General features: G+C 36.1%; 1 protein-coding gene across 1 annotated transcript; it reads right to left on the bottom strand.

The window, feature by feature from the left end:
• Positions 1-5,014: 5,014 nt before the first annotated feature.
• LOC139982056 (uncharacterized) lies at positions 5,015-15,654 on the bottom strand. Its single transcript, XM_071994563.1, has 5 exons — positions 15,475-15,654; positions 14,524-14,575; positions 12,101-12,447; positions 10,787-10,939; positions 5,015-9,802 (listed from the first exon to the last, which is right to left on the bottom strand). The coding sequence occupies exons 1-5, from the start codon at positions 15,652-15,654 to the stop codon at positions 9,668-9,670; spliced, it is 867 nt and encodes a 288-aa protein (XP_071850664.1). The 3' UTR covers positions 5,015-9,667.
• Between the last annotated feature and the right edge of the window lie 1,106 nt (positions 15,655-16,760).

Here is a 16,760-nt window from a genome sequence, read left to right as displayed (position 1 = left end):
GACCCAAGTAATATTTTACGTTAATTCTCAACGTCAGGCAATCAAGTTCCTTAATTTTTAGGATTGTAAGGAATTCTTAAAATTAAATAAAAGCCAAGAATTGTGAGCGACTTCGAAGGAAGTATGTAAAGGGAATGGCAAGCGAAAGGGAATCTTGAACATATTTTTTTATGAAATTAAACTTGGTTCAACGAAACAGTTTGTTGCTGCTCGATAAGTTAAACTATATAGGCCTAATTTAGATTCTTTTCGGAAGTTATATTGTTCTTCTTCCATTTTAACTTATATGTTGTATGTTTACACCTGTCTCCTCTCAGTCAATCTGATAAGTCCATTTAAAATAGTCAGAAAGTACAGGGGAATTATATTTTGGGAAATTCTGTCCAAAACCGTCTTGCAGATATGATATGGACAAAAGTGGGGTTTGACATATTTTCCAATCACCTGTACCATCACCTTGCTATGGTTGTTTCATTACTGTGAGGTACCTTTCAATTAAAAAGGAAGCAATTTTCCGAAGATGTTTCACTTAGCTTCAACATTTGTTGATTTAAATAGCCTTCAAAAGGTTGACCTCAACATGACTTTGCAGTCTTTTTCAGTCTTTATTATTCACTGAGCACTTGCCTTAGGTGACTGTATGGCTCCATATGAATGTTTTCACCCCTCCCAAGCAGTCACATAGCCAGGTTGGGGGCCTAGGTGGTATGTCCTCTTCCCTGTCCAGACTACTGTTCCCCCACACCTTTCCCCTAATCCGTTCCACCATCATGTGTACGAAAATTTCACAAGTAACAGGACATGAGTATTGTGCCCCTCCTGTTTTTAGTGTCCCTTCCATAAACTGTTGTTGCCCCTCAATCTAAGAGTACCCGGCTCAGCGTCATGGCCCTGGGGACCAAATATTTCTGTTAAGCCGTTTCGTCTATATTTAGGTCTACTCAATTTAAGCATGGTAACAATAAAAACGGTTAGGCTTCGTATACCGTATGTAACTAGTTAAGAGCCTTACGTTGGATTGTACAACATTTGACAACATGCATGCCAGGATATTTGTTTCCACCAATTTAGAACAGCTGTGTAAGCACGGTTAAATATCCGTAATTTGTATTTCAGTTTAACTAGTATATTCTACTCACTCAAAACTCGAGAGTAAATCTGGTGCTTCTAATGTTTCAATATGTGAACATTTGAAAAGATTCGACGATAATATCTGTATTTCGTCCAAACCTTTGCGCGAGTCATTGTTTTGGGTGTAAGAAGATGGCGCAATCGAGTGACCTTCAAATCGCTAAAATGCGTGACACGGTTGTCAGCTGGTACGAAGCCGCTACTGCGTTGGATTGTTGTGGCATGTAAGTAGGCTATACATGTGTAGGTCTGAGTATAACGTGTTAGAGAGCAATTATACGTTATGTAGTGTTGTATGACAATTTAATACCATGAAGTTAGAAGAGCTCCGTGCTAATACATTTAGAGTATTAATTTTGTATGATCATTCATATCACTCAAAATAAGAAGACCATACAACAAGAATCAGGCAAGTACTGACAGATGATGAACGACTGCGTGCTTGTTGGCTGTTTACTCAAAGTCGTTACAACCTGTTGTTCAAATTTGTTCAAGATTCTTCGGAAAAGTTCACTGACAAGTGTAAATATGAGGACAATAGTAAACATGTCTTGGGTTATTACAGGGTTAGTGAAGGTAGGCCTACTTGAGTGACAATAGAGTTATATCAATTACCAAAACGCCTGGCTTGCCAGTTTCCTTTGAATTTGTTCATTGCTGTTTTTATTCATCTTTCGTTTGTTAATATTGTTCACATTGTAAGTTGTCTCGTTACGACTTACGTGGTAGTACAGCAGAGCTTCAACAATGGCGTAATTGAATAAAAAAAAAATGGATAGGAATGCTTCTATTATTGAAACTTATTACAGCCCCAAACAGACCTTAACGCTAATAAAATCACTACAACACGACAGACTTATTATTCCTATTGTACGTACTTACACAATTCAGTTTTACACGAGGATAAGTATCATATATGGAGAATAGAATAAGCTAAGCGTTCTGTCTAGCATGCGTTAGCGGCATATATCAACACAGTAGGTATATAGACAATCAGGTGTTATATGTTATACCAGGCTTGATCTTTTAACAGAGTACAACAATATGATGATCTTGTGACCTTCTGTAGCTTGGTTTATTTAACACGTCACCGTGACCTATGCCATTTAAAAATCAACGTAATAAAACATAACAGTCAGCGTGGTTGTTTGTTTTGCTGGCAACAACTGAGAATATTGGAAGAGGGGGTTGGAGGGTGGGGCGTTATTTGCCAACATTGTATGCTAACGTTGTATGCCAACATTGTATGCTAATCGTCTATGCATACCAATTAACTCAGTTGATGTCTGTCAATTCCGTACTGTAGCGAATGTTAGTTTCAGTTTTGCTTTCTTCATTAAGGCTACCTACGCTCTCACCTGCTGAATACGTAGATCCCATTGATAAGGATTTTTTGCTGTATATATGCTAACGTTGTATATCAACATTGTGTGCTAACATTGTATGATAACGTTGTATGTCAACCTTGTATGCTAATCGTGTATGCTAACGTTGCATATGTGATATATATATATATATATATATATATATATATATATATATATATATATATATATATATATATATATATATATATATATATATATATATATACATGAACAAGTTGTAAGACGTTATTTTGGTTGAGGTTTTCATGTTTGATAACACAACAGATTAACCTTAAGATTGATTCGGGAACCGACACCATCATCAATTTAGCATTTAAGGAGCAATCTAGATCTTCGGTGACATAAAGGACTAAAAAGGACTAAACCGGTCGTGAAGTGGAATTTTTCTGGTGTGTTATTTTTTTTTGATTTACTAAATATATATATATATATATATATATATATATATACATATATATATATATATATATATATATCAATGCATAGCCCACTCTTCTCACTTATTCGTAATGTAGGAATGGCTCATTAAATGAATGATTATTATAATTAAACTTTCAAAGATATATTAACATTAGCGTTTGGCTAAACAGTACAGTGCACTGCATTGACAGTTAACGCAGTACTGTGCTCGTTTCACGTTGGCCGTTGCCAAATCACATACACATACATTTTGAAACGTAACAACGTAACGTAACGTATATATATATATATATATATATATATATATATATTTATATATATATATATTTATATATATATATATATATAAATAAATATATCTATATATTTTTATATAAATATATATCATCCACGTATATATTAATCCGCCGGCGAAGAGTATAGTGTCATCCTTTCAATTTTGAAAAAAAAAGAACCTGAAAATTGGACCCCATAACCCATTCTGATAGGGTTTTTTTGCATTGTGAAAGTAGTGCACATAGTCAACGATGAAGCAATTATAAATGAAGAGTGAGTGGGTGCGTGTGTTTGTGTGTGTTTATTTGTTTGTATGTATAATGACTGCCCTACCTGTGACTACGGATTGACGCCCCTGGAAGTAGGTCTCATAATCGATCAACATCCCTCATCAAATAGTTAAACTGCAGACAATATCGTCCAACTCATCACTTTTGAATATTAAATTAGTAAAACTGTCGAACTTTACATATCAGTTCCTTTCCCCCTTAAAATGCACACTAGAAAGTCTCAATAAATATGACACAGGTGAGCATGCAGGTAGGTGTATGACTTATACAGCTTAACCCGGAACTTACTGTGCGGGATGTATTTGTTGTGTACGTTATTGGCGTTTAACACACAACGTTGTGGGAAGCCGGTATGGAGCTTGACATGCTATATGCAGAGTATATAAGAAGTTGTTCCTATGGGTCTTCCCAGGTGGTATGCCATTGTTTATTACCCTGATCTGCTGGAGAAATGCTGGCATGTCAGTATTATTAATTAATACATGACCTGTTTCCTCAGTGAATTTTTTTCCATGCAACTCAGTCAGATATTTTGTGTACATGAATATGTTATCCTGTCAAGTGTGATATTTCCTACTTTAAATCTTTAAATCCTATATTTAGTCATGGTACAGGGTGTCCAAACTTGATCCAGATGAGGTTATTTGGTATGTTAAACACTTTATAGTAAACATCAGGTTTTTAATCTGTGCTGTTTTATTCATTATACAATCAATTATGAAGGAGGCTGCAATAATCTTTTTTCAAAAAGCTTGAATAGAGGGTTTCCTCTATTTTGATATCATCAGCTAACAACTGTTCTAACGTTTGTTATGCACCTATAAGGTGGGTGGGGAAGGGGGAGGGGGGGGGGGCGAGGGAGAGGCATGCATTTACAGAGGGCATGTCATACTTGGTAGACTTTTGATTGCTCCACTTATTCTTTAAAAAAAATCAATTTGTAAATGTCCTGTTCCGTTTCACTGTTCCTTTCACATGCTTGCAGTGTAAACCCAGGCGCGTATCCAGGGGGGGCGTTGGGGGCGCGCGCCCCCCCCGGGTAAGGAAAAGAGGAGAGAAAAAAAGAGAAGAAAAAAGGGAAAAGGAGGGGGGAAAAAGAAAAGGAGGAGAGGAAGGAAGGGAAAAGAAAAAGAAAAAAGAGAGAAAAAGGAGAAAAGGAGGGAGTAGAAGAAAGCCAAGACCTCGGGAAGAGAAAGAGGAACAGTCATAGTTAAAGCGCTGATCCCTATTATATACACAGGGTAGCCATTGACAGATCAAGGGTTACGGAGGGGGTGTGCGCCTCACCCTACCCCTTACATCGACAACTCCATTTTTGACGTTTCCATTTTTCCTCTCTCACTAATGTATCTACATAAGTACTATATATGGTCTATCATAACGCGTGTGTGTGTATGGACGCCTTAAACAATTGTACAATTGTGCTATATGGAACCAACTGTGCACTGGTCTTGAACTCGACCGAGTCGTCGGGGAACATGACGCATTTCGGGAAGGGGGCGACCGCCCCTCCCCCCGAGCAAATTTTCTTTATGACATCGCTAGTAATTTCAAAATAAACAATGCTTAGATGCAACTTACAAGGCCTGGGAAGTGTCATTTCCAGCGATCTGGGAGGCATTTTCGGCCAAAATTTTTATTGTACGCTTCGCGCCAACTCATGGTGGCGCTTCGCATAGATAGTTTGCCTACAGGCTTCGCCCCTCCCTTGGCAATTACTCGCTACACGCCTGTTCGAATTTGTAAAGCAAAGAGCAGATATAATATCATATCAGTGCGCATTGAAATGCATGTTCCACGATGAACAGCCTCAAAAACTGTCTATGTGTGTAGTCAAAGGCGTAGGAGCCCAATTGGATTTGGGGGCTGTAATGACTTGCCCGAAAAATATAACCAAAATTGTTCGCGCGCGAAGCGCGCGTTCCACATATAGATGCCTATATCATATCAGCAAGCATTGGTCATTACATTGCATGGCATCGTGTACCTTACGGTCCGTGAAAGTTGCACAGTATACCGCCGGATGCTAATGTCAATAACGAAATGTTTTATGTAGATGGAGAAAAGCATACAGATCCATTTATGTCAAAACTCTCTTTTAAAGTATAGTAATGTCGGCCAAGCTTAGAACTTTATTGTAATTACCAAGGAGATCATTTTTAAGCTATTCATTGCTATTTATTTTTCTTTCAGTAGGTGCCCGAAAAAAATGGGGAAAAAAATGGTTGCGGGGGGGGGGGGGCTGCAGCCCCCGCCTCCTGCGGGACCTACGCCTATGTGTGTAGTGTTCGGTTTCGGAAATATCTGCTATTTTTCATTTCCTTCAACCAAGTTTTATAAAAGCCATTATAAGAGGGTTTTAATATTTCTACACCAATAAATTAACTGTGTCGGAATTTTCGAAACTTTCCTGACCAACATTCTTCATCATACTTTCCTCTACTCGTGCAATTTTGACCTGTCTGTTAGGGGTTCAAGGAGGTTTTTCTATATTGGTTGTCCATAGATTGAATTTTGTGCAACATTATGGGTATGTTTTAAAGTGATTTTATTCACGAGAAATGTGAATTTTCAAATTCTCAACAAATAATGGGCTTAAAACCTTGAAAAGTGGGGCTGACGGATATTGTGGGCCGTGACGTAGAATCACCTACAAAAGCAATGATCCATAGGACATGCGATGAGGTCGAACATGATGTGTGACTGGTGACAATCTTCAAAAAGGTTGTGGATGGAAGAAAAAAAAAATGGGAAATACTTGGTTCTCAGGCAAAAGTGTACATCTGGTTGGTCAATTTCAAGCCCGAGAAGTGCCATTTCCGGTGATCTGGGGGGTATCAAAACCAGAAATTTTCTTGTACGCTCCGCGCCAACCGATGGTGGCGCTCCGCTTAGATAGTAATTCGGGCCCTCCGGGTTAGAAAATCCTGGATACGCGCCTGAAACCCCTTCTGCTCGGACCTGCATGCAAAGCCTGAATGTTATGTATGACCACTAATTGACAGAGAGTCATGGCAACTTAAAGGAAGTCAATTATGCATTCAAAGTGAGAAGCAAATTCAGTGCAATATCTTCCCAGTAACTCTTTGAAAAGACGATTCATTATTACACACATATATGGCATACTCTGCTCAAAACAAAGTCATGAGAGCCTAGAATGGGCCCATGCCAGGTCTTAGAGGAAGATAGAATGCAAACATAAATTATGTCTGTTGAATTTAGGTTAGTATAGGAATTCCTAGATTAAGACTGGGGGTACCATACACAGTCACCGATAATATAGGTGTCACACCACAATTAGAGTAGTGCACGTCCACATGAGAGGTTAACGATTTTGTCGGAAAATAACCCTCAAGTGACCTACTGTATTGGAACTTTGGGGGGATTTTCTGATTCATCATCATTTCTTTATCTGCTTGGATGTTGAAGAGGATGACATAAACTACTGATGGTATTAAAAATTGGAGGATTGAAGGTGATTTAAGGTATTTAAAAAGGTGTTGGTGGTAAAACGAGAAGATTCCGCAGAGACTTCTGGCAGATGGGTTGGAGAGCACTATGCTAAACTTTGAGCTTTTCTAGGTAAAAATCGAAAACGGTCATGGTGGCAAAAGTTGAATGTGCTGTAATAAGCCCAAGCCGCCAGCTATTATATGGTGGGTAGAAAATGTGAAAACTCGTATCTATGCTCTAGCGGCCTTGGAAAGTAACGAGTTTAGTGTGTACGTCAATGCGAGCAATTAATTGTTGTGCGACCCCTGCATGACTGCAAGCTGCAAGACGGTCCGTCGATTTGTTTGTATGCATTGTTGATGTTATTTGTATTTAACTTCTATTTAACTATTCATTACAAAAGAAACGAAACAAACACCGATGGAGATAGGGAATCCGTCGGGGGATTTCCAAGCGTTTTACACGTAATGTTGCAATAAAGGGATCACGGTAGTATATAAACTACCGTATGTGAGCCTCTTTCAATGTGTGTCTGTCTTGGTGGGTATGTGTGGGTCTCTGTGTGTGTTTTGAAACTGTAATAGATATATAGGCTACCAGCAAAGAATATTTGATGAACGAAATATAAGCATTATCCAATGTTACAGATCTGCATCCTGTTTGTAATAGACGTGTAGGGTGCGGTAATTGTATGCAGAAACTTAGCTTGACTCAATAAAATGTTTCTATAATGGCAGGTTAGACGAATGAATAATTGTCACAAACTCAATTAGTAATTATTATATATTGCTGAGATGAAAAATGACAATATTGATTATTTATGTGCTTGTTTAAATATGTACCTTTTAACTTGATATTAGTAGGTCGGTGAGAGCGTTCGGTGGTCTTAATGAAGAAAGCGAAACTGAAACTTACATTCGCGACAGTACGGAACTGACAGACATCAACTGAGTTAATTGGTATGCATACACGATAAGCATACAATGTTGGCATATAACGTTAGCGTACAAGGTTGACATACAGCGTTAGTATACAAGTTGAAAACTATTCAAAGGAATAGCCTATGTAATCATGGTCATAATATGAAAAACGTACTTTTTCCTTTTCGTTTTGCGCTTCCTTCTTTAATCAACTTCTTCATTTACTTCTCAGAAAACGCTGTAATAAAAAAAATAATAAAAAAAAATAAAGCAACTGTACATCACACTGTGAAACATAGAAAACTAAAACAGATAAAATACTAGTAAAGCAAACTCGAATCCTAATCTTTTGTCAATTATAATGCAAAAACACACACACCCACACTTAGGTTCTAACCATGTAATTATCGACATTGTATGCAATAGGACATCATATTTGTTAACGATATATTTAACCCTAATGGTAACTTTCTACCGGTGGAGAGAAATTTATTTAGAAATTCTCTGTAATTAGTATTCACTCTCTGGAATCATTTTTTAGTAAATCTAGTTTAGTCATCTTGGAAATTGGTCTTTGATCAAATTAACTACAAACAATTGTAATCCTGTAAGCGTAATAGTTTCAAGAATTTTCTATTATCTAGCTGGGTTCTCGAAAGTTAATCAATCTACGATCGTTTACTCCAGTCATCGTGTCATCCATAACGTAAATGTTATTTGAAGTTTTCGGAAACAACTTATCCTTACAAGAGAAATGTTGAATGTTTACTGCTTTATTCCTTTTAATTATTGTTGTTCCATTGACGTTCCTGTTCGATGGTTTCAGTATCGTCTGTTCTACATAAACATTGACACAGACAGATATTAACATTAATATATTTCAATGGTAAGAAAAGATAGGGTCTCTTATCAGTAAAGGTAGCATGAATTATAAACATAATGTATATATAGAATGTTAAAGTTTTACTTCCATTATTTATCTTTACCTTCAAATACAAATGAATTTTTCTTTTTATATTGATTTTTCGTTATATGAACAACAAACAGCAAAACAAAATCCAATCATGCGAAACAGAAAAACCCTGTAATAATAAAAAAGTTAGAGAAATACAAAAGCAACTACATCATACAGTAAAAAAGAGAGATAAAATACTAATTCAACTTGAAATATGTAATGAGTATAGACTAGATCATTTTGAACACTGTTTTCCAGACCGACCACAGTACACTACGGTACCTAATCACTGTACAAATGGCATTCGATGACTTCAGTCATGTACAAATTATTAGAATGGTGTGCGTCTGTTTATGTTCTCAAGTTGTGAATATGAAATGAAAGCAGTTTATGGGACAATGACTTAAGATATACTGTACATAGGGAAGTCGTTAGAATGAAGTACATGGTTGCGTACAGATTTGTAGGGGATTCTGGAAGACATCGTGTTCGAAAATAGAGTACATTATGCAGGAGCCCATGTGTATAGAGTAGATTAAAGGAGTTAAGACGATGACTATATCATATAAGGATACTCAGTTATAATGATAAAAGAAATCATTGACACCAACTAATAGAAATATCGATATTTTAATAGATCATCATAACATAAACTGGTTCTCATTTAGTCTAACTATTTTGAATCAACAACATTATTTAAATTTACTTTATTCATTCGGTGTGCTTAAGAAACAAATATGTAACATCTAAGTAGTACAGTTTAAAAAAAGAGAGAAAGAGAGAGAAAAAAGAGCGAATAATGAGATATTCTTTTTCTTTCCATATACGTCTCTATTAAACAGCTTCAACAATTGAGACAACAACGATCCAAATAATACCGATAACAAGGGAGATCACCGACCACACCTTAGCGCTTGCAGAGGCTTGCTCGGCACCTTGTATGTCACCACTCCTGAAAAGGCTTCTCACCTTGACAAGAAATAAACATGGAAAGATATAAATAGACAATTTATCATTTGAAAAAGAAGACTGTTCAAGCTTTTCTGTCACTGATATGTGATATACCTGCGTATGCCTATACCCATACGTACCGTAATGTAACTTCTTTACGTCATTTATATCACACAGGGCCGTAGCCTCAATTAACATGCCAACATGTGCCTTCTCCTCTCCCCAAAACTTTCTTATAAATGCCTTGCATATATAACACACGCATGAAAAGTCGTATAATCAATTAGGGTTAAAATGATGAAGATGATAACACCATTTTGAAAAATGAAAAATCATGTACCAATATTATAATAAAACTTAAAGTCCATGACTCTATACAAAATGGGACATTTTTTTCTCTCTCTAGTACGAAGGTAGGCTATGCTCCTGCATAGACCAACCTTTCCTTCCCACTACCCTTACCCATACCCTTCGCCTTACTCACTCTTCCCTCATAAATGCTACATCATTGACTACGTGCACTACTTTCACAATGCAAAAACAATATCAGACTGGGTTTTGGGGTCCAGGATTTTTTTTTCCAAAATTAAAATGATGACACTATACTATTCTCCGGCGGATTAATATATACGGGGATTATAAGGGTTATAGTACTATTGAACTGGTAATAAAGAGTTATGCACAATTAACAAGAGACTGCTATAAAGTTCTCCAATAGGCCTGCTGAGTCAAATTTTAATTAGCTTCTAAAGTTTTACGCAAGTTTTAATTTTTTGGTGGGGGAGGGGAGGGAGTTCGGTGAGGGGTTTGAGACGGTAGGGGACGAGAGGGTCTGACCTCTCAAGACATTCTCATGTTAAAGATGACCAGTTGTTCTAGCATATTAATGTGCAACACTGAAGATATTTAATGTAGGAAACGAAGCAAAGGGTTTTAAATCTGATCATACATGTACTAGCCAGGAATATGCTAGAAAGGCAATGATTCTCATAAAATACTTACTTTAGCTGCAAATACAATAGCCACGATACCAGTAGGAAAGAAACAGAAAATGGTGACCAGAATTGCAAATACCAAGTGGTCATTAGGTTGTACCTGGGTTGTACGAACAATTGTGACAGGAGCAGGCTGTGTGGCGGCAGCGACAGTGTTGATCTATATACGGGAAATATAGCAAGATTAGCAACTTTGCATAGCAAACTATACATGTAACAAAATACATCGTGGTACTATCGGCCATTAGTATATCATAACAGTATCATGTCTGTAACAGTGTTATGATGTCATAAATAACCAATGTTGAGTAATATTAGTAATGATCTCACGCACACACACTTCCCCACATTCCAGCTCGATTTAAACGACACCATGGCCACGTTCCTCCATTTTCAAATCCTGCACTCGCTCGTGTTCTGCTGGTGTGGAGTAAGAAAATGCCAATCAAACGGAGAATCATTTATAACCTTAGTGAGCCCAGGATTATAATAATGCAAACTATAGAACATTACATAGGTGATAATCCCGTTGTTGTTGTTTAAAAAGAAGAGCCAAATATTCCATGATTGTATAGAGATGTCAAGTATGTGTAGGAATGTCTACATAAATATCAGCATTTAATAGTATAACAGAATTATAGCGACTTACATAATTATTAGCGAGTCATATTTGAAACTAACATGCCGAACACAACAGCAGAAAAGTCATGAACCTAATTGTAAATATATATATATATATATATATATATATATATATATATATATATATATATATATATATATATATATATATATATATATCTAACTTAAATGTCAAAAAAATGTATTGCCCTTATAGTATTAAAAGTATTTCATCAATATAAGTAGACTATCACGGCTATATGTTCAAAGGTATGGCGCCTATAGGTTCCAAACCATATCTTTCTCTTTTCTGTCTTCGACATGTCAATTGCTTCCACGCCTAAGTGTAACTCCTAATGGATATCTAATAAGCTAAAGTTTGTATTCTAATATAACATTGACATCTCATTTCAGGTTTCGATTGTGAAAGACTTTATTTAAACAAGTCCTGCGGTCGGCAGTGTAATTATCAAGCTGTAAAAATAATTAGTTTTGTATAATAAATTAAATGGGCCGATATATTGAGATATGGATTGTAAATATGCTGTGATCATGTTTGACAATATTGCTAATACCTAACGTTAGAACATCTGCCTATGAATATTCCTTTGAGAGATACAATTAAAAAAAGAAATAATATTATCATTGCTTGTAGCCCTAACTACATTTTCTCAATAGTTAATATCAGTCTTATACGTACCACTGTAACTTGTTGTTGCTGAGGCGGGTAACCTTGTTGAGGCGGGTAACCTTGTTGAGGCGGGTAACCTTGTTGAGGCGGGTAACCTTGTTGAGGCGGGTAACCTTGTTGAGGCGGGTAACCTTGTTGAGGCGGGTAACCTTGTTGAGGCGGGTAACCTTGTTGAGGCGGGTAACCTAGTTGAGGCGGGTAACCTTGTTGAGGCGGATTTCCCGACTTTTCATCATATGGAGGAGGCTGTTGATCTGGAATATATATATTAATTTGAGTGGTAACATTGTTCCGTGCGTTTGTTAACCTATTACTCCTAGAACTGGAAGTATACAGCGACGACAGTTTGACCTTTTCTTGCAATGTATCAAGGTATTAAAAAAGTATATTATATCTAGTGTCGCTTACGTTGTGTCTCTTTTTAACCAAAATGCTAAGGAAAATGTTTCCGAAACTATTTATTCTACCCTGGCACATGGGATCTATGCAGTGCCTGTCTGGATACACTTTTAGAAAATGTAAATGCTGCTGCAAGAACTGAGTTTACAAGAATGGCAAATAAGATTCATTACAGTAATATAATCACTCTTTGTATACTGAACTAAAAAGTCTCCTGCAAAAATCGAGCAGAAATCTAAGAAATCCACACACAATACCAAACGTAAGTTTACAGTAACTCATTTATGTACGATGCTGCTTTATACATTCCATCCAAGCACTTAGAATGTTTGTTGTAGTCTGTTTCTTATATCATTTTATGTATTATTTGTTGTATGTGTAGATGTATTTTGTAGTATATCCTATCATCTTAACATTTTCCCTTTTATATTAGTCAATGCTTGGACTGTTTGTTGAAGTCTGCTTCTAATATCGTATTATGTATAAACTCTTGTATGTGTAAATGTATTTTATATTATATCCTATCATATTAACATTTTCCCTTTGATATTAGTTAATGATTGGACTGTTTGTTGAAGTCTGTTTCTTATATCGTTTAATGTATTATTTTTTTGTATGTGTAGATGTATTTTATATTAAAACCTACTGTATCATCTAAACATTATTCCTCTTTATTTTAGTCAATGCTTGGCCAGTTTGTTGAAGTATGTTTGTTTTATCGTTTTATGTATTAACTTTTGTATGTGTAAACGTATTTGATATGATATCCTATCATCTTAAAAAAAAATAAGTATGAAGAAATTGATGGTGGATTTGGAATACAAATAACCAACACAAATTTTTGTTGACCTGCATGCTTTCAAAGCTAATGTGACAACGTCCAAATATGTTAAAACTCAATAGGCCTACAGTGCCATTTTAAACCAAATGTTTGATATGCCTTGCTTTCACTGTATATAGTGTGGGGTTTATTAAATACACTTCAGAAAAAAATCACTGTGTGCGTGCTTTGTACACATTTCATATACATCACTGTCACGCAAGCCAAATTCTCAAACAATGAGTACGATATGTAAATAAGGTTGCATATATAAAATCAATTCAAAGGCGTGTTAATGGTGCATTGAATGTCTCGTTCAGAAGTATAAGGAAGTGGTTTACTTTGTATAATTATGCCATCAAAAGAAACAATTCAGATATACTTTTTTTCAATTTTAAAAGAGGAACTAATTCAATCCCTTTACATAATTTCCGGCATACAAGGTTAACGTTTTACGCCTAAATCGGTATTTTCTTCACGACCAGAGATTGCATACTGACGACCAAAAATATGGTTCCGTCTTAAAACTAAATGTAGTGTTACTTATTGTTACGACCAAAAATGCGACACAAAATCCACTCAAAAATTAACCTACCTTGAATATTCTTGCAATAATCATTACACCATTTTTCAATATTAAAGTATAGTCTATCTGTAATTACAGATAGAGATACTGCTAAACCAGTAGGAATGCCCTTAACTACCTTGCTTGGAAAAATAAAGTCGCAGTTTAAGGACATTAATATTAACAATTTCGAGGAAGCAATAAACCTTGCGCAAGATCGTGATACGTGGCGGAGGTTAATCACTGAACTTGTCGGATAGACGAGACTCAACTTACTACTATCTGTAATTTGTAACGCTGACCTCCTACTCCTAGGCTAGGCTCGGTAGTATAATGATGCCATCACTTTTAACAATTGTTCTTCAGCCTACCACACCCACCCCAATGTACTGTTTAGCCAAACGTTAACGTTAATATATCGTTGAACGTTTTATTCTAATAATTATTCATTTAATGAGCCATCCCTACATTACGAATAAGTGAGAAGAGTGGGCTATGCATTGATAACATCACAGAATGATTTTTTCAGTGTAAAATCAATTAATAAAACATGCAAAAGCCAAGTTACTATAGTCATGATTGTTACAACAGGAATTTTAAAAGTTACTCCCAAATTTGACACAAAAAAGTCGCCCAACAAGTTGCGACCGTTTTTTCTCGGACAAACGCGAACCTTGCCGGTATATGCTTCTTCCACAAACTGTTGGTCAAAATTATAAAGCACATTTTGTAACCAAAAGCGAAAGAGGCATGTGAATAACGTCTCAATGTACATTCGCACACAAACTGTCATCATCAATATTTTCAAGTTGATTGTGGAACTAGGATGACATGCTGTCACTACAACGGTTGTGAACTTATGCAATATTAATCGACGAGAATGCATTACTATTATAATGATACGTTCGCTTCTAAGGTGGATAATTGACGTCAACTGTTGGAACAAAACAGTCAGTTGTGGAGGCAGAAGATATGTTATGTGTCTAGACTTCAAATAATGCTAGAATTGTATCCCTGAACTAATTGGCTAGATAACAAGGGCGTCTGGGGTGTGCCACCATGAAATGAAAACTGTTTAAACGATTGCATTGACATAGTCTCTATACGTGCCTTTATATGATTAGCACAAGATATTGCAACATAGACCTAATGGATTTAAGGTTGGATTTAATCTTACGCACTTTATTTATTATGGAAGTACCTATGATGTACTAAACTATTGAATGTCGAAAGTAAAGAGACATGCTCTTTAACGGCCTCGATATGTTCACAATTATTAAATACAATTACACAGTAGTTAAGCCATACCTACACATACACTGTAGTTAAGCCATACATACATATATACTAGTTAAACTATACATAAAAATACACTGTAGTTAAGCCATACTTGGTACAACATGCAAACACATGACAATTCAAGTAAAAGCAATAATGTTAGCACCCTCCTTTGTACTTAAAAGTGTGACATCACTGCTTGATATACGTTTACTGCAGGCTAGCCATGTGCATTACGATTTACGTATTAAAATATTAATTATATTCATCGTCATTGTTATCGTCAACGTCATCGTCATCATCATCCTAGTCGTCATTGACTTTATCGTCGTCATAGTCATCGTTCTTCGGCATTGTGATCTTTAGTGTCACCATCATCGTCATTGTCATACATATCGTCATGGCACTCGTCTTTGGACCGTCATTACCATTACCATCATAGCCGTCATAGTCCCTGCAAATGTCATCGTCATAGTTGTTTTCCCGTGGTCCCGAGGTCATAGGTCTGAAGGTACAGTTCTCCGTTTAACTAGTATCCAGTGTCAAAGCAAAGCAAAGGTTTCGCCTTTGCCATTAACAGGTGCGCCATTGTGTGTTATGTACCATATGTAAATCTTACATGGCATAAATTATGTATCAAACGTATGCAGGTACACTTGGTTTCTTCAGCTATAATGAACAAGTATTGCGATATTATATTCATAAAGGAGTTCAAATATAATAATGTTAACAAATCATTCACTGTCTCTTTTTTATTTACAAACTTACCAGTCATAATGAATAATGTCCTCGCACTTAGTAAAACCTGCCAATTGGTGAGAACGCTTACGTTGTGAATATGTTATAGGAATGCTAAATACAGCCGTGGTACGTTATCGTTATTTCAAAGTACGATTGAAAAGAAACTATATAGTGGTAATATAATTGTCTAGTCTGGTGATATTATCCACTTTTCAAACTGAATATTCAGTTTTATCAAACGTAATTTTAGCTGCCTTAAGTATCAAGACGGTTGTATGTTTGGCTCAGTAGTTTTGTTCAGATTTTGCCGGTTCTATGATATATATATATCTGTTTACACGGATCCAAAATCGGTAACCGGGTACCCGAGAGCCGTTCCCCAACCGGAATCCAGGTACCCGGAAAATAAATTATATATTGGATTCCATGATAAATGAATGATATTCTCTACTGACAATGTTTTCTTTTTTAAATACGTTGGTGTTAGATAAGGTATAAAACCTTCCTCAGTCATTTCTATTTGCTTTTGTTTCTTTCATTAACTTGTTAATAACTTCATATAAGTAACATCACTACTAGCATCGCACTGCCGCAGCTGCATTAGTTTGCTCTCCACGTCTATTGGATCAGACCATATAAATATCGAATGTAGCTCTTAAACAGTTGTTACTACTGCTATCTATTATTCAGGCCCATGGTTCGCATTAGCCGCGAGATTACGCGATTCGCGCAATTTGATCGCATTTGGAATAAACGTTTAGTAAAAGGCCGTCTATAATCCCGTCTATAAACCATTAACATTTCGTAAAATTCCTTGTCAGCCTTTCCTTCTATGAAATAAACGAATGAATAAATAATCATTGTGA

The sequence above is a fragment of the Apostichopus japonicus genome, chromosome 16 (assembly GCF_037975245.1).
Source record: "Apostichopus japonicus isolate 1M-3 chromosome 16, ASM3797524v1, whole genome shotgun sequence".
Taxonomy (NCBI): Eukaryota; Metazoa; Echinodermata; class Holothuroidea; order Aspidochirotida; family Stichopodidae; genus Apostichopus; species Apostichopus japonicus.
This window is presented reverse-complemented; position numbering and strand designations above follow the sequence as displayed.

Bases quoted from the DNA above. Each gene is read 5' to 3' on its own strand.
- LOC139982056 (XM_071994563.1), bottom strand. From the start codon at position 15,654: ATGACCTCGGGACCACGGGAAAACAACTATGACGATGACATTTGCAGG. The intron at 14,576-15,474 runs GTCAATGACGAC...TTTGACCAACAG, and splicing joins ATGACTATGACGACGATAAA to TTTGTGGAAGAAGCATATAC. The intron at 10,940-12,100 runs GTACGTATAAGA...TCCCGTATATAG, and splicing joins AGCAACAACAAGTTACAGTG to ATCAACACTGTCGCTGCCGC.